This window comes from Sorghum bicolor, chromosome 6, assembly GCF_000003195.3.
Source record: "Sorghum bicolor cultivar BTx623 chromosome 6, Sorghum_bicolor_NCBIv3, whole genome shotgun sequence".
Lineage (NCBI taxonomy): Eukaryota > Viridiplantae > Streptophyta > Magnoliopsida > Poales > Poaceae > Sorghum > Sorghum bicolor.
The window spans coordinates 42,585,585-42,605,226 of NC_012875.2; the positions used below are offsets into that span (position 1 = coordinate 42,585,585).

Consider the following 19,642-nt stretch of genomic DNA (forward strand, 5'->3'; position numbering starts at 1 on the left):
TCAAAACTTTATAAGATTCTCTATCATATCGAATCTTGCGACACATGCATAGAATACTAAATATAAATAAAAAAGATAACTAATTGCACAGTTTAACTATAAATCACGAGAAGAATCTTTTAAGCCTAGTTGCTTCATAATTGGATAATGTTTGTCAAATAAAAACAAAAGTGCTACAGTGTCAAAATCCAAAAAGTTTTTACATCTAAACAAGGCCTAATGCACTCTGTACGTCCGCACCACTCTCGTCCATCTGCAGCTTGGCGCTCGTGCTGCATCCACGCGCGCACGTGCGCCGAGGGCCGCTGGATGAGCATGATCAGCTTCCGGGATGGGTTTCGACGAAGCGAACGTCGCTGCGCAGCGCTATCGGACGTTCGGACCACACCCAGAACGACGCGCCTACATACGCTCGGCGCTCGTGGAACACGCCAGCCAGCTGCCAGCAGTCTTTACCTTACCGTCCATGGCCACCGCCGTAGGCAACTCACGACTGGGCTCTAGCTACCGAGATCACTTGCTGCTATGCTACGCCTGCGTCGCCAGATTATCTGTATCCTGCGGCGGTGATCCATCGATCGATCGGTCACCAGTGCGTAGCTAGCTAGGCCTAGGCTACTCCTGAGAAAGGTGAGGCGTCTCATCCTGGCATAGTCCCTGGCCTCGATTGGCCATCTCTTTCTCGCCCTAGCTATTGCCTATTGCTTCGCCGCCCAATGCATATCATCCATACGCGACCCTGCAGCTCCTGCTTCTCGCCGTACGTCGGCAAGCACCTGTGTTTTCTAAGGGCCGGTTTAGATTGGGAACGAAAATTTTTTGGGTGTCACATCAGATGTGTCGAAAGGAGGTCGGGAGGGGTTTTTAGAAACTAATAAAAAAACAAATTACATAGCTCGTCAGGAAACTGCAAGACAAATTTATTAAGCATAATTAATCTGTCATTAGCATATGTGGGTTACTGTAGCACTTAAGGCTAATCATGGAGTAACTAGACTTAAAAGATTCGTCTCGCGATTCTCAACTAAACTGTGTAATTAGTTTATTTTTTTATCTACATTTAATGTTCCATGCATGTGTCCAAAGATTCGATGGGATGGATGAAAAAATTTTAGGTGGGAAACTAAACAGGGCCTAAGCTAGCGATAACGCTGCACGCCTGCACCTAACGCCTTATTTAGTTCGAAAAAAAACTTTTCAAGATTCTTCGTCACATCGAATCTTACAACATATATATTAAACATTATATATATATATAATTTACCTTTAATTTATGACATGAATCTTTTAAGTCTAGTTAGGATTGGGCGCCTGGGGGAGAGGAATGACACTCTACTCACCTCCTCTAACATTTTAAAGAAAGATTAACTTCGTAGCTCTGCCACTAACTAGGATGCTCATCCCGTGTCGGTGACGACGTCAAGGCAGAAGCCTGCAACGTGGCGCCTTTCCTATCTTTCTTGTCGATGCTTTACAAAAATTGCATCTGCAAACAATAAAACTATCGCTCTGTATACGGTCCATGGAAATCAGCGAGGGCTTGAGCTTGATTTGGTACGATAGATTCAAAGAGCATAGATGTGCGGCCAAAAAAGGCCAACTAATCTTAACAAACTTTGTAGATTCGTAGCATAGGTGTCACTCTCTCTATTCTAAATTGTAACATGCATGTTTGACAGCCTTCTCTTCTGCTATTACTACAGCTTTGTAACCTCATGTCTCCCAACCATCTAAGACAAAGCAAGAGTTCCTTTCTCTCAGGCTGCTCTAGACGCACTACGCTCTAGACTGTTGTAAACGCACTTAGCTCCATACTACTTCAGACATTCAAACTCTCTCTTTCACCTTGTTACTACCACTCCAAACTCGACCCTTCGTTGTTCACGAATACAAGTGAAACCAACATTGGATGATGTAAAGGACATTGCCTGAACTAGTATAGATCATGTGAACAGTGACGAAGCATGATCAATAATTAAGGGGGGAGGGATTACCATTACAAATTTATCATTAATAGGAGATGTAAGATTAGTGAGAAAGTAGTAGACTTATAGTACAATTTATAATGACAGAGCCATTACGAATTTAGTGTCATGCATACAGTTCAACTGTTGCTGCTTAGTCCTGCCATAGATGCCCCTTTAGATGAGGTTAGTCGTGCCACTGCTCCTTTAGTGCAGGTTTCATGCAGATGCAGAGATTTAACAGCTTTTCAGTCGATCAATCTTGTAGCGCATGTTTGGTTCCCTGCATCCCCCTCAACCAGGCTCCCGGGATGCAGGGTATCGGTGTTTGGTTGCCTGGTCAATCGTCTCAGTCAGGCTGAGCGCGTGCAAAACCTCTCCCTCAGCCAGGCTCCCAAGGAACGACCGAATCGGGCGTTTTATTCGAGTCTGCCTCGCTCCGTGCTCTCTCATGCGCACGCATTGGGCAATTTCGGCAGGTAGGAGATGGCGCGAACTTGCTAGGGTTACCTCCTCTTTTCGCGCCATCCACCGCGTATCCTCCCGCTCACTCCCGCTCGCTGTCATGGCTTGTCGTCTCCACCGCCGGTAGGTGCTTCTCCTCTTCTCCCTCTTTGGTGGTGGTGTTCTTCATCGATTGGTGGTGTGCTCATGCTTCCCCTCTCTCTGTTCCTCTTGTAGGTGTTGCCTCTCGAATCAAGTGAGTTCTCCCCTTGTCCCTCTCCTTTTTCTCAGTTTGTAAACCCTAGCTCATGGTTTGATACTTGATCTATGTGCAGGCACACCAGATCTGAGTTCTTGGGTGTTCTTGAGTTGTTGGCTTCCAGATCTACTATACCATTCATTACTTGATCCTCTGCTTGTGCTGGTGCTCTTGCTAATCCTCCCTATCATCTCTCTCTTTGCTCTATAACTTGCAGTAGCCAATCCAGTGTGCTTCGATAAAAAAAATGTGTGGCTTTTTTTAGATTATTTGGTAAAATGATGATTTTGTCTGAGCTATTGTCCAAGTCAGTGATGATGTTCATTTGGTCTGAGCATGTCATAGCCTATGATGTTGTTGATTTGGTCTTAGCATATGTCCTAGTCTATAATGATTTGGTAATTTTTATTCCTTTCTCATGGGGTTGATGAGCTGGTGCCTGCAGAATTTGGGTGGGGCTTATCATATCTAGGAATTTTGCTGCTACTATCCGTCACTGTATGTCATCTTATTCTGGAGAAAGCATTTGTTGTGAGGCTATGACCATATGGTCTGAGATTCTAGACATATGCTGTGATGACTTGTTCATTTTTTAAAGTAAATTGCTCTGAGATTTTGGACATATGCTATGATGATTTTTTGCTGAGATGCTACACATGTGCCGAGGCTTGGGACATATGCTATGATGATTTTTTGGCTAAGATGCTACACATGTCCGACTTGGGACATAAGGTATGATGAATTATTTTTTCCTGAGATGCTACACATGATAAATTTGGGTGATTGTTTTCTACTTGGCCTATGATGCAGCTATAAGTAAACATTGAGGTGGCTATTTTTTTGTGTTATTGAATCATCTATTGTTTAACATTGTTTTTCCAGTACTGTTTATGCTCTTATAACATGTCATTCATCATATCTGTTGGAATCATCCACTGTTTAGCAACACTTGGGTCATACTCAAGGTGATGGCAAATAGTGGATCTTTCAGTAGATTTTATGGGTGTCATGTTTCTAGTTATTTTTAAAGTTGTCTATGTTGTTAGTTCTTTTAATTTGGATTCCAGCCACTAATGACTTTGTTCCAGAAGATAAGCTGAGGCTAATTTTTTCAGATTTTCTTGATCTGGGACTGTGTGCTTGTGCTATAATGATTACTTTTATTTCTAAGATACTATACACTCTAAGGAAATAGGCATGTGCTATGATGATTGCTTTTATTTCTAAGATACTATACAAATTCTGAGGCAATAGATATGTGCATGTGCTTTGGTTTAGGCAATATGGCATGTGTAGTGACGATTAGTCTTATACCACAGTGGCATATGATTTTAAGTGCAGTATGACTGAAGAGATCATGCTAGTTGATGATCTAGTGTTCCCTGAACTTGAGGCTGGTTTTGTTGCTATTGAGGAACATGGTGTTGGGGATGTAATTGAGCTTGTATGTATTTTTATATAACTGAGCACATGTATTTGCCTATGATGAGACTCATATAACTGAGCGCATGCCTCTTTGCCAATGATGTTTTACTTGTCTCTTGATTATTTTTTGACTGCATTTTACTTTTTCTTTCTACACTTCACTGCAAACTATATTGTTGCAAACCTAATGAAGTAACTGGTGGTAAGCATACCGCAAGTGCAAACTGGTAACCAGAACATATTTAACGCAAGCAACCAAACATGGTTCATGCATAACCAGTATTTGAATCTGATGCAAGTGCAGGCAACCAAACAACATCTCCTGCTGGCCTGGCTGTGATGATGCAGGTAACCAAACAATAGGACGTTGCATGCACTGAGCCTGGCCAAAGCTGGCCTGGCTGGCTGGTGCAGGCCTGGCTGGCCTGGGAAGGGAACCAAACACGCCCGTAGTTTCACTAGCCCAACCAAGCATATACTACTGCCAAGTTGTCTCGGACAAGGGGGGCCGGAGCGCCCAGTTGGGGCTCGACTGGGCTCTGCCCCGTGCATGTGAGTATCTGTGTTAAGCCATCTAAACCTCATCGCCTGCAACGAAAATTACTAGCTGATGACATGAAACATTGACAAGTATGCTCACCGACAATACATTTGGGGGAAACTAAACACCCCTAACGCAGTCAACCAAACACACATATATATTAATTTGTACTCCACTATACAAGCTAATCACTTATGCAGGAAATTAATCATGTGCATAACACTCTACAACTCTATCAATACAAACAAATCAATAGCGAGAGTTGCATACGACGCCTATGTTTTTTTTAGAACCGCTACATGATCCCTAATGGTATACTCCCTCCATACCTATAAAGAAAGTCGTTTTAGACAAAATTTGGGTCAAACATTGAGAACATAAAATCATGCATAACTTTTAAGTTGTTAAGTTTAAAAATGTGAAAACTATATAAATAGATTTACCTTGAAAAATACTTTCGTGTGTGTGTGTGTATATATATATATATATATAGGGAAATTCCTTTGTACACCTACGTGTAGTTACTCTCATCTTCAATAAACTACATTTTGTATGTATTCATACTTGTTTATCGGTTTGAGTATGTTTATATACTCATATTAAGATACTATAGATCTTACCACGCGAAAATTGTTCAAAAAAAATTATATTTTAAATATATTACTAAAATGCCACTACTATATTATATATAATAAGTATAACCATATACTCTATGTATGCATGCATACTTAACATATATATCACTCTAGATGGTCTAGTATGATCATATACTTTGTCTATATACATTTCGTTCGGTCATATACACCTTAAATCTAGAGATATATAGATGAGAGTAACTACACGCGCGTGTAAAATAAATGTGTCCATATATATATATATATATTGTACCCTGGGTACTAAATAATTATTAGTACCCGAGTTCAAATTACAGAGCCCGACTGCACCCGAGCCAACCCAAGGGTGCTCCCCCGCACCAGAAATCCCCACGCCTGCTTTCCCTTTATCATATCTAGCAGTTTTTTCTTTTCTAATTTGGAGATCGTGGGGAGCAGCCTCCGATTGCCGGTTTTGCCCAGCTCACCACCCCAACGCTGCACGCGCCGCCACCTCCGTCGTAGGAGCCCAATGTCCCGCCGCCGAGGGCCCTCCTGGCGCCGTCTCCCTCCCCATCCCCTCACCCTCTCAGCTCGCCGTCGCTAATGGCCACGACCACGGTCTTGAGGGCTCAGATGGGCACGGACAGTTACTGTAGGGTTTGGCACCGGTGAGCTCGCCGCACCTGGGCCAGCCATCCTACCCGCACCTTGCCATCATCATCAGCCTCCCGTGCTCGCCCGCGACTCATCGTCAACTCCCGTCACAAACTCCCGGAGAAAGTTTCAACTCGCCCGGCGATGCTGTTGCCGTGTCAGCTCACCACCACCGCCTCCCTGCGTGTGCTCCTCCAACACTGCTGGCAGGATCCAGGTGCCCCTCCTCCAGATCCCCTTCCCTAGACCCCAGCTCGAAGTTTGCAACATCTTCTACTCTTCACCCTTCCCCTTCTTGATTCGATTTGATGATTCGAGTGCAGGATGTGTTCCCTGCAAGTGTTCGATTGTTGGCGCAGGTCACGGCCAGGAGCTCCTCTTCAATTGCAGCAAGGTGAGTTTGTGAATGTCGTGCAAGGATCAAGATTCACGTCAACAAAAAGTATTATTCCTGTTTAGTTTAGCTCATTGTGTGTACATTGGTATTGATTTCCTCTACTTCTACGTGCAGATTTTTAATTAAATAAATCCTCCTAAAACTTAACCTTACAAAATGAATTATTGTATCCTTATTCTGTAAATGTGTTCATGAATCCTGTTTAGCTGATTTTTTTTATTTATTGTAATTTAGGACATGGCGAGTAGCTTAGCTGAAGTAGGATTTCACTAGGCGATAGAATTAGAAGGATCCATCGCCCATCAGCCTGCCGCCAGTGACGTGTATATGCTTAAGCCTTCAAGCAACTCTCAGCTGCAGTACATAGGATACTTGTTGCTGGAATGACCCATCCATTGCTGCCCCGGTGCTACCCACATGCTTGTCTTGGATTTTACACAATGGTGAAACTGTGCTCCCTTTGCTTAATTTGTAATTTGTTCAACTACAGAATTATAACAAAGCGTACATATTTGCCAATCTTGAAGACTTGAATTTTTTTCCTGCTGTATATTGATTGATGCTTTAGTGATCTTGTTAATTACCAACAATGGTTATTTAATACAAATTTTAGCTCCTAATCTTCATTGCTGAGGCTGATTCTTTCATGGAAAATTCAGCTTCAGGGTATTCCATTACTGGTTAATGCACTGTATCTACGTTTGTAATGATGGAATTTTACACCTTACTCAGGATTGATGTGATCTCATTATAGAATGTTGTAATGATCTGGATGAGTTATTCAGATTTGATAAGGTTCAAATGAGGCTATTGTTGTGGATTAGTATTGGAATTTTTACATCAATTTAGTAGTAACTTGTTATTTGTCTTCACAGGACATTATTTATGATTATACTATATGGTGGGGTTAGACCCTGTCTACATAAATAGAATTCAGGGTTCTTGCTTGCGGCACTACCTAAATCTAAATGATTTTTGCAATTATAATATGCTTGGGTTTTTTGCTCTTTATTTAGAGCACACACTTCTTTCATTTCAGTATTGATCAATTTTATGCTAAAATCCCATAGCAAACTGAACCATGCAATGGTCTTCGTGCAGCGCAACTTTAGTTACGAGATTGAATAACAATGGATACCAGATAACTAAGGGAAAGGTCATTTAAAACCACATTTATATTTCTTAGTGAGAAAATTGGATTCTATCCTATCTAAAGATAATAGTTGCAAAATTTAGTAATTAGACATAGTTGTACTACTGGGAATACCATCTTCTAAATTTAAATCCCCAAAATAGGAGGGCATAGTATGATAGTAATGTTAGTAGTGTTTAGTAATTGGTGGATCAAGATCAATGATATAATCACTATGCCATTGACGAGGCTAGGAGGGGTCTGAACTCGCTAATCATCCTTGGGGCATGGATTTGGAAACATTGAAAAGGCTGTGTTTTTTAATGGGGTTCGCCATGATGTGCTTCATATTCACAATTTGCTAGAGAGGAAGCAAACCTCTAGGTTTGTCTTGTGCTAGGGCATTAGCACAGCTTGACATGAATTCATTGTAGTAGACGGCAGGTTCAGTTAGTCTTTTTGTTCTTACAGGGGTGCGTTTGTAACTTTGAGAGTTTGCAGTGTATTGTATTTCTAGGACTTTCAACCCCTTAATGCACTGATGCAAAGCTCCTGCATATTCACAAAACAATTTAAATCACTACAATATTCTTTTTCAACCTATACTTATTCACTGCGTTTAAATCACTGCATTTTCATACTTCATGCCAGTGCTAAATCATTTTGGAAGAAATAGAATTAGTGCATTTCCTTGTTTACACTGCTGTGAGTTTATTTTTCCCTCAACACTTAATTTCCCTCAACCATGTCATATGATGTAATTGTTTTTTTCTCTGTGTGTGTATGAAAGTTTGGCCACACAGCAATTCCCTTTGGGAGTGGATTTAATTTAGCCTTCCTGTTTTTTTCTTTAAAAGCTATTTACAAAAAAGTCATACTGCACAAGATGTTGTACTGTCGCATATATTAACCTTGTTTGTAAAATCTTGCTTGCTTGATGTAGCCTATAGGTGTTAAAATAAGTTCTACAGGTGAATTTTAAGCTGTAGTACTATTTAAATTTTACAATTAATTGTCATATGTTCCCATTGCAGCAAAGAGAATGCTTGAAGGGCAAATGGTCTGCACTTCTTCATGCTTCTCTTGAATATTTGTTTCAACAACATAGTGTTGTTCTTATCAGAGGAGGTTTTATTTCTCACAGGCAATTTGTTTAAAAATATTCATGCTTTTTTATAGTTCACTAGTTGCACAAATTACAAAGATATTTGCGATGATATATTCTGTGTTTGGAAACTAATTCGTTGTGAGATTTCCATGAATGATGCCACTTGGTATATTCCTAATATTTTGGTTCTAATGATAGGTTTCCTACTTTTATTACCCTGTACATAATTAGCTCAAAATATGTTCCAAGACTGCCTTAGCAGAAGTTTGCACCATTAGCTCAATCTTTTTTTCTTCCATATTTAGGAACCTCCAACAAAGTCTAGCCTCTCCACATTTGAAAAAAAGGTGTCCTGGATCTTCATCAAATCCCCAGCAAACTGGGCATCGAGTATCAAGTACCACTCCCTTTCTAGGAATATTCATTATGACTTGTAGTGAGTTATGGGCCATTAGGCAAGCAAACATCTTAACCTTATTTGCAACATACAGTTTCCAAATTTTGACCAATCAAAGCCACCATAATCAGCACAAGTGATCAAGTGAAACTATTACATTTTTAGCTGCCACTCTTTTTGCATCTTTACTAATTGCCGAATAAATACTAAAATTTATCTCCTAGGCGCCCACCACATTAGTATGTTCATTGCAGGCATGTTGTTTCTAAGACCAAGATTTAAACCTGTCCTGTCCACCTATGGTAAACTTGTTTTGTCTGTTTTGTCTGTATGAACATTGTAGTCTGAGAATTTTCGGACGATGTCGGTCTCATCCTTGTCATGTTTACGCAGCCAGGAACAAGCAGAAAGATAGCAGTACCGGAGTGTGGAACTGGTGTCCCTTAGCTTATACCTCCATGGCTCTAAAGTTAAGTATTTTGTGATTTCTCTGGGAAGCCATTTTATTGTATACTATGGAGGTATCTCTGCTATTTTGGTTCTCAAGTGTCCAAGCATTACCAACTATATATGTTAGGCAAAACATATTAGTTGCAGACAGTCCGATAAACAATTGATTACTTAACCAATTAGCTATCACCATAAATATTCATTTCTAGAAATAGATATTAGGATTGTTCCAGATAACAGGTGGTCATAGCCTCATAGGAATCCTAGCCTTCTACGCAGCAATAAAAAATATTATTTAGAAACACATTCTACAATATGATTCATTAACAAAAATATTAACTGAGTGGTTTCACTTATTCAGCTGATTTCGAGACACAAGAATTAATACTATGATTAATTTATGACATCATAAGTGACAGCTGTGATATAGTCTTCATATGGATTATGTAGTCAAGATGAAATATGCTAATGCATGTTCAAATTAGTGCTCATGAATGAAGATCCACTTGCAAACTTCCTTATGATTTCTTAAGCATTTTTAGTTATACCTATCCACTCAATGTGTACAGTAACATCCAAGCTTGCTCTGATGGACCGACAAAGTTGGGCTCAGAATAGTCCATGCATTTTTCTCAGTATTCATAGGTCATATCTTTACTTCAAAATCATATTTCTTTAGATGTTCAGTTATACATGATTGGGCATGCCACCGGGAAGAGTACAAAATGAGTTGTTAGTTATTGCACTTTAAGGGTCAGTTAAAAATAAACGCATAGAGCTGTTGGTGGCGCCTCCTAGCTTGTTGCTTTTATTTGCTAGATTTCATACTTCCTTTTTTTCCCATTCAAAAGTTTTGATTCATACATCCAATTATTTAAGAAAACAAAATTCAGAGGGAATCCGTATGCATGGTTTACAATTAATCGTAAAGTTCTTTTTTAATGTTTTATTTTGTTTCGCTTCTTTTGACAGGTGAAGCAATTAGCAGCCATTAGAGATGCGAGAGAATCAAGGGATGTATTAGTTTTTTTTCTTTTATTAAAAGTAATTTAATTTGTCTGATTTGCTGAAACCTTAATATTTATGATCCCAATGAAGATGATTTAGCATATTGTATATGATTTAGTGGAATAATAACTCAAGACAGAGCCAACTATGTTTATTCAAACTACAAAGTGTATTGAAATTTTCTTTGACGATTTATTTACCTGAAAATTTATGTTATTAGCAAAAAAAAGGTGTATTGTAATCTTCATTGTATGATTCATTTGCCACTAAAATCTATGTTTTATGATCAGCATCATCATAAAAAAGGGAAAAAATGCCGCAAGAAAAAAAAAGGAAAAAAAATCGGCCGCAAGAGGTGACCATGTGATGTAGAAAGAAAAACTACAAAAATGACCATGAGATGAAGAAAAAAGGAAAAAAAATCAGCCATAAAAAAATCAACCATGACATTTGTCATGATGAAAAAATAAAAAAAATGGCCACAAGAAAATGAAAAAAAAACCGCCGCAAACACGGCACCACGATACCAAAAAAAAAAAACATCGACAACAAAAATGTGAAAGCTCATTCGAGCGTTGGTGTCTGAGGATTCGAGTAGTGGGAATCGACCGTAAGCGTTGAGGGCTTGGGTACTAAATATTATTTGGTACCCTGGGTACCCATTAGCGCAGTCATATATATATATATATATATATATATATATATATATATATATATATATATATATATATATATATATATATATATCAATTTTCGATAAATATTTTTTTAAAAATAAAGAGTTAAAATTAGGCTTTAAAGATCCTATCATTGTGACTTTGGATATAGAGGGAGTACTACATGACGACTATGTTTTTTTTTTTTTTGAGAAGGCTACATGACCCCTAATGCAACCAATCAAAGCCAATGTGTATGAGTACTTGCTGATTTGGCCCGTTACTAATGTCCAAGAGGGATGGTACTATGGTAGATGGGCCGCTCTGAAACGAAGTTATTGGGCCGCAAAATTAGTGTGGAGTTGAGGACGCGAAGCGAGAGACGGGTTTCCTATACAACTTCTATAGACGACCTAACAGTTGATATTACTACTCTACTACGAGAGATGATGACTAATCGCAATCATATGCATGAGATGTGTCATAATTGGATTAGAGCGTGATTAATTACTTTGAAACTTAAACTGAAAATAGGCCCATTTTTTAATCCATTTAATTTGAACCACTATCTTGTTTAAATAAATGCAAATCCAATATGAGTATCTTTTTATGAACATGTGCGTCTCTAACTGGGTCTCACAAAAAAAATGCAAATCCAATATGAGTATCTTTTACTTATGTTTATTTTTTCTAAATATGGAATAAACTTTTAATATTTTGGATATTTCAATTCAATATTCAACTACACATTTTTATATCAAATCATATTGTTTAATCTATCAACAAATTATTAGAAATGCCAAAGGCTCATACATTGTGTTCACTAATACTCCCACCATACGCGTAAAGAAAGTCATTTTGGTCAAGGTTTGGATCAAACATTAGAAATATAAATCATGAATAACTTTTAAATCATTGAGTTTAGAAATGCAAAAACCATATGAATAGATTTGTCTTGAAAATACTTTCATAAAAATATACATATACCACTTTTTGATAAATATTTTTATAAAAAGAAGCAGTCAAAGTTAGGTTTTGTAGACCGTGTCATTGTCTTAAACGACTTTCTTTATAGATATGGAGCGAGTAAGTTCTACTAGGGCTTGTAACCATCACGGGCTACAAATGATCGAAGTCATATAAGAGGAAATGTAGGGTTAATGCGCGCGCGACTAATATATAGGGATCAGAGCCTGGATTTGGAGATCTCTAAGATAAAATATATATAGTGTAAAGGAACTAGATTGCATAAATTAACAAACAAAAGCCTTGTTTACTTGCAAAAAAAATTTGCAAAACATGAACAGTGTCATTTTCGTTTGTATTTGACAAATATTGTTCAATCATAGGCTAACTGGGCTCAAAAGATCCGTCTCGCAAATTATATGCAAACTGTGTAATTAGTTATTTTTTATCTATATTTAATGCTCCATAAATATGCTGCAAGATTTGATGTAACGGGAAATCTGAAATATTTTGCAAAATATTTAGGAAATAAACAAGACCAAAAATTACGATTTCTGCAACATGCATCTAGTAGAAAGAGGATGTTTTTTTGGCGACAAAGTAGAAAGAGAATCTTATACAGTGCAAACTTTTTGAGGGGTGCTTTCCACGCTTGCCACGTGGTTAATACAGTGCAAACTGCAAATGTTTACTTCAATTTTTTTTGCGAAATATAAAAAGTAGTATTTTTTTGTATTTGACAAATATTGTCCAATCATATACTAATTAGACTCTAAAGATTTGTCTCGCAAATTACAGATAAATTGTATAATTAGTTATTTCTTTTATCTATATTTAGTGCTCTATACATGTATCGCAAGATTCGATGTAATGTGGAATGTAAAAGATTTTGCAAAATATTTTAGAGTAAACCCTAAACTCTAAAACCAAAAACTTTTCAAGATTCCCCGTCACATTGAATATTGTGGCATATACATGGAGTATTAAATGTAGATGAAAAAAAACTAATTATATAATTTGTCTGTAATTCGTGAGATGAATTTTTTAAGACTTGTTACTATATAATTAGATAATAATTATCAAATAAAAATGAAAATACTATAATATTCTAAAACAAAAAAATTTTAGAAACTAAACAAGGCCTGCATGGGGAACATACAACATGTCGATCTGCTGCAATAGTAGAGCGCCGGATGGCTAGCCCAAGCACGCGGCGGCCGGCGGCCCGGCGACTCCTGCGTGTGGTGGCCTGCGCTCCAGACCAGCGGCCCAGCGACTCCCATGCGTGGTGGCCTGCCGCAGTGGATCCCGCACCTCGTCGCCTCAAGACGACGACCCAAGCCTTTTTTTCTGGCCGTGTTTAGATGTGAAATCTTTTTAGATTTCGCTACCGTAGCACTTTCATTTGTTTGCGGCAAATATTATCTAATCATAGACTAACTAGGGTCAAAAGATTCGTCTCACGATTTACAGGCAAACTGTGTAATTAGTTTTTGTTTTCGTCTATATTTAGTGCTTCATGCATGTGCCGCAAGATTTGATGTGACGGAGAATCTTGCAAACTTTTTGGATTTAAGTGGCAACTAAACAATGCAGACGACGTAAACCGACGTCTCGATCCCAACGGGTCATATGCACGTTGTAAAAAAAAACATTAGTGTAGAAACTGTTTTTAGTATTTTCATATTTTTATTGACGTTTTTAGCAACTGCCAGTGTAAAAGTCTAGTAAAAATCAGAAAACTTTATTAGCGTCATCTACAGCCAGTCTCAGTGGGGGTTTCATCATGATATCATGCACATTTATAGTACGTTATGTCAGCAAAATTACACTTTTTTGCATAAAACGAACAGGAGATAGAAGGAAGTAGTTTCACCATGGTGAAACTCCGAGGGCGTTATTTCCCACGCGGTGACCATGGTGAAACTCCGAGGGCGTTGTTTCCCACGCGGTGAAACGGGATGAAATCCCCACTAAAGGTCAAATCGTTTCACCATCTTGCATATGATCCAATTATTTTGCAGCAATTAAATGCTTTGCTTAGCCTTGAAAATAACAAGGTGAAATGCTTCATTGCTAGAGTTATTTTATAGATGATTTCATTTCAATCTTGATGACATGTTGGTATATGAAACCGTGCAGTGACACTGTCCAATGAGACTGGCCTAAGAACCACCTATGTAAATATCTACTCTGACAGTTTTCTTAAAAAAAGCATCACTATAAATTGACGGATTTTTTTTTTCAGAAATGGCAAATCGGGGTACAAAATTAAAAAGGGAGGGGCTCACGATAGTCAACCACTAGGGATGAAAACGATACGGATATTTTCTGATCGTATTCGAGACCGAATTCGTTTAGAGAGGTTTAGATCTGTCCGTATCTGAGTCCGAATATTCAACATCCGATACCGTATCCGTATTCGAATATTTAAATTGTATATTTATGATGTCGACATCCAATCATATCTTATCCGACATGATTGATATTATCCGTATTCGAATCCGAATCCGACCACAAATATGAAAACAAATATGATATTGGTGATATCCGTCCGTATCCGATCCGTTTTCATCCCTATCAACCACAGCCGATTTGTAACATTTTTTTATTTTCACTAGCGCAAGTTACGGTTTATATCCGAGAACCGAACTTAGAACCTCTACCTTAGCCCTTTATGCTCACTGCATCCAGAGTCATTTGTGCTCAATGTATAGTTTTATGATACAATTATCAAGACTATAAACTAGGTAACCGAACCACATGAGTTTTATGGGGATGAAACTCCCCTCTCATCTAATGAAACTTCTTCATTTAATGACCATGCCAACTCAACAATTTTACTTATGTGACACCTTATTTAATATGCATAACACTCTCATGAAACATGCATTGAGACTGGCCTAAACAACACAAACATTTCCCTAGTATTCACTCCACCGGATTTTCAAATAGAGATTTGAAGCCCTACATGCAGCGGTGGAGTGTAACCGAATATCAAGGAGGGGATAATTTACTAGCCTACCTGTATGCGACCAATATTTTTATACATGCAGACTAGCTAGTACTATGATTTTGCACTAGAGATAGTAGAGAACCAAGTACAAGAAGCTGATAGATAGTAAGCTGATAGATAGGCATCATAACAAAAAGGTCCAATGTGACAGGCTTTATATCCTGATAGGTTACGGACCTAGCCGATCTATCATAACTTGTCGCAGGCAAGCTGGGGCAGGAGCCGAAATGGTTAGCCCGGCTAGCAAGAATCTCATGGAGCGCGTAGTTAGTTCCAAAATATTTTTCAAAATCGACACGGTAGCTTTTTCGTTTGTATTTGATAAATATTGTCTAATTATGTACTAACTAGGCTTAAAAGATTCATCTCGTCAATTTCGACCAAACTGTGCAATTAGTTTTTATTTTTGTCTATATTTAATACTTCATGCATGTGTCTAAAGATTCGATGTGACGGAGAATCTGAAAAATTTTGCAAAATTTTTTGGAACTAGTTCCTCAAAAATTTTGCAAAATATTTCAGATTTCTCGTCACATCGAATCTTTCAACGTATGCATGGAGTATTAAATATAGATGAAAATAAAAATTAATTGCACAGTTTGGTTGGAATTGACGAGACGAATTTTTTGAGTCTAGTTAGTTCATAATTGGACAATATTTGTCAAATACAAACGAAAGTGCTACTATTCCTATTTTGCAAAAAAATTTAGAAGTAAACAAGGCCCGGCGAGGCGAGGTGAGTCAAATGGGCAAAGTTTCCATTCACGTTCTAAATATCCTAAAAAGAGAGAGTAAGCTGCCTTGTTCGAAGTATAGATAAGTACAATTAAAAATAGGGATAGTATTAAAAAAACTATAGGTTTAAGGACAATATTATACTTCAAGTGGATTTATACTTGAGCAACTCCAGCTCATTTCCTAAACAAGTTCATATTCTAAATCTAAGGACTTGATTAAAAAAAAATCAACTCCAACCCACCTCCTACTTGGACTCCCATTTTTCATACTCTTTCAAATTATAGTTTCAGCCCGTCACATCTAAAACCCCTTTTTCAGTGGGTTCCACCCACTTTTCTCTCTCCACCCATAAATCAAGACAAGAATTCAAATGGTGGAGTTGATGTAGGATTTGTCAATGACAGATGGGTCTCATGTGAGATAAGGACTTGGTCTGTTTTTTCTATTTGAGTTAGGTTTTAATTTGAGCCTCTACTTTTTTTATCATAGCTTATAAATAAAAGTTTAAGGGCTTAATTTAAGGACTTGGGCTGAAGTTGCTCAGAACTCAGAACAGGAAACCCCTAGTCCCCTACTACTAATTCATTTTTTATTCCCTATAAAAAAGTTCATTTTCATACGGGCTCGTGCGTCGTGTCACATGTGAGAAAAACATGGAGACGCGACTTCTTCCAAACTTCCTCCTTTGAACAACTACATAATGGAGCGATTTGTTTAGTCCCCTTGTAACGTCGATACTTCATAAGCGAATTTTAGCTGCACAGGACAGGACAAAGAAAATACTACGTACTATAGATAGCTATTGGGACTGGGTACAGCAACAAAACCAAGAAATTGCATCACGTTTTTTTTCTTATATTCTAGACAAAGACGAGAGATAATAGCCCCACGTGCGCGCACGTGTTTGACTTGGCTGGGCCTGGCTTCAAACAACACTGCGACGGCAATCACTTATCCGCTTGAGATGTCCGTATCTTGGCATGTGTTTCAACACATGCATCGACTGCTCTACACTACATATATCATGTATAATCAAACAGGTAGACAACATTTTAGTATTAGTTGTAAAAAAATACAAAAAAATTTAGGAGTGGTTTATTGGTATCCGATTTTCTTTGTTGCCCGAAATCTGGTAGGTCAAATACATACAACTAGCAAGGTGACCCATGTAAATAGCATGAGATCTTAATTTATCATAGTAAACCATCAGATTTTTAACCTGAAAACAATTTTAAAATATATTTTTGTTTGTTTGACTATAATGGTCCTCTCTTGATGCTCCTCCACAATATATTAATTATAGCAACTATTACGGACTCTATACAAGTCAAAGACTTCCTTCCTAATTCCTTAGCTTAAATGCTTCTATCTTTCTTTTTATTTCACTCTTATCTCGTGGCTATGTAATTTCTTCATAGGCTAGCTAGTTAAAATCACTATCCTATCTCTAACAAAATTTTCAATTGTTTAGCCCTCTTGTACGTAAATTTGAATTTTTGGATTACCTAGTACCTTAAACACAAATATGTAATTGTCTTTTCCCCTCTAAAACGTCACCTGATTCACCACAATGCTGCTCATGGAGCCATTGTTGCCGCCAACAACCGCTAGTCATCCATTATTAAACCAACATTTAGGGTCTGTTTGGTTCCCCTTGCTAAACTTTAGTTAGCTAAAATTATTTTAGCTACTCTTGGATGACTAATGGGACTAAACTATTTTAGCTTCTTTTAGTCAATGTGTTTGGTACTTTAGCTACTAAAGTGACTAAAGTTTAGCTAGCTAAAATTTAGCAAGAGGAACCAAACAGGACCTTATTGGCACAAGCATTCAAAAACAAACTATGGAACCATCATTGAGACTTATGAGTTGCTGATCTGTGGCCTACTACTTATGCCACTCTACCACATTGTTGTGAACCATGTTTATTTCCATTTACTAGAAGAAACCGAACTATGCTCATTGTGGTGCTCGCGAGCTTATTCCAAGGAATCGATTGTAAGACACAAAATCGGATATGCTTTCCACAATTTTGTCATAATGTTGACCAACTAAACATGTTTTACACTTTTTCATCTAGTGGAATGTGTCAAATTTTAGCCACAATCAGGCCTTGTTCAGTTTCTAAAAAATTTCATGATTTCTCGTCACATCGAATCTTTGGATGCATGCATGAAGCATTAAATATAAATAAAAAAATAACTAACTGCACTGTTTACCTATAATTTGCGAGACGAATCTTTTGAGTCTAGTAGTCCATGATTGGACAATAATTATCAAATACAAACGAAAGTGCTACAGTACTCAAAGCCAAAATTTTTCCTCAACTAATCAAGGCCTCATTATCGACACATTCAATTTTGTCATTCCCCTTCTTCAATATCAATGGTCATGTCAAAATTTTTTGGATAGGAACAAAAAAAAGTGGATCGATGATCTTAGGGCTACGACAAAAGGATATTTTGAGATGGCGAGGGTTAGAGCATGATAGGGGAAGAGCAGTGCGGGAATTTGAAGTGCTTCCATGATTTTTATGGACATACCAAATACATTGATGTTTGGCTTGGATAGCCCTTATGCATTATCCTCCCAATCATAGATATTCCTTATAGTTTCCTTAACTTTTATTACCATGAAAAAATAGAGTTGTAATGTGAAATCTACACCATGGTTTCTTTCCATACCTAAATTTGTAGGATTCTTTGTATTTTTATATATCTTTTGATTTTTATAACCTATTGGATCAAGGCATTGGTTTTAAGCATTTGAGAGTGAAAAGACATTACTTTATAGTGAAACATTTACTTTTTAATTGCATTTTTTTTCCAAAGTATGGAAATCAGACCATATTTTAATTTTTAACTGTTAAATTTAGATATTTTCTCATTATAAATTATATTGACTTAGGAATTTTCTCTCCTGTTCATTTTTAGATCATTCTTCAAATTTCTCTTTTACTAATTGTGTTTGACATGCCGAAGTTTGTAGATGAGAGGCGATAAAGGGGATGGATGTGGATGAAAGGCAGGTGATGGAAGCATATAGACTGCCACAACAATGGTTCCCACGGTGCGGCAGGTGGGCGGGGGATAGAGATCGAGGTGTGGCAAGTGCATTTGGCCACAACATGTGTTCAAGGAGGTGGTGCTCGGGGTGGCTGTGGAGACAACAAAGATGATGCTCATGCTAATGTAGTATGACAACGGGTGGGAGCTGGTACATGTGGGATAGTCGGCTCGTGCATTGTTGTCATCATGCCGATGGTGGCGAGCTCAGCTCGTCTATGGTCAGTTAGCTCCCATAAGACCAAGGGTGGGAGAGAAGAGAGCTGAGGGATGGGACTAATGATGAGCAGCGACAACTCCGGTGAAGAGTGACTACCTGCGTGCGAGTGGGCAGGGGTGGCGCGCTCGTGAGGTTAGCAGCGTGAGATGTAGTAACGGGACTGCTAGCGCCCGGACGTCTGACCCGGCGCTAGTATCCGGACGGTGGGCCTTCGTACTGTGTCTGCCACCTTTAGAACCGAATCATGTCCCCGCTGGTCCTGCATGTGGAAGAAAGTAAGAGATCGGAACTGTCGTTGCCTTACACACTAAATCGCGAACCCTGTCCGCCCCGCACAGAGAAGAAAGTGGAGATAGAACCACTCTTCCTCTGCTCCCCACGCATAGAACCTGCCTCCACAGAATTCGCCCGCCCTTAACCTCGCCGGCCCAACATCATCACCCGTTAGCAGCTCGCTCCCACAACCTTTCCCTACACCCCACCCCTAGCTCACCCCGCCAACACCGAATAAACTATTGTAATAATAGGTGGAAGCAAATTGAAACACCAAGAACATATATATTGCAACAACAAAAATGGGACAACAACTGCAACTTTGGGATGTAG

General features: G+C 38.4%; 1 protein-coding gene and 1 long non-coding RNA gene across 11 annotated transcripts; one reads left to right on the forward strand and one right to left on the reverse strand.

Moving 5' to 3' along the window:
- On the forward strand, positions 5,578 to 10,622 carry LOC110436674. 10 transcript variants are annotated; one of them, XM_021464132.1, is made up of 5 exons: positions 5,581 to 6,100; positions 6,207 to 6,277; positions 8,447 to 8,540; positions 9,311 to 9,386; positions 10,340 to 10,622. In XM_021464132.1, the coding sequence occupies exons 1-5, from the start codon at positions 6,028 to 6,030 to the stop codon at positions 10,341 to 10,343; spliced, it is 318 nt and encodes a 105-aa protein (XP_021319807.1). In that variant the 5' UTR covers positions 5,581 to 6,027; the 3' UTR covers positions 10,344 to 10,622. The 10 variants fall into 10 exon arrangements, 3 of the variants coding, with proteins under 3 accessions (XP_021319807.1, XP_021319806.1, XP_021319808.1); XR_002454499.1 differs by having other exon boundaries at positions 5,578 to 6,100; positions 6,207 to 9,219; XR_002454500.1 differs by having other exon boundaries at positions 5,578 to 6,100; positions 6,207 to 8,917.
- LOC110436147 lies at positions 16,596 to 19,235 on the reverse strand. Its single transcript, XR_002453853.1, has 2 exons — positions 19,133 to 19,235; positions 16,596 to 16,764 (listed from the first exon to the last, which is right to left on the reverse strand). It is a non-coding gene; the product is annotated as an uncharacterized LOC110436147 (long non-coding RNA).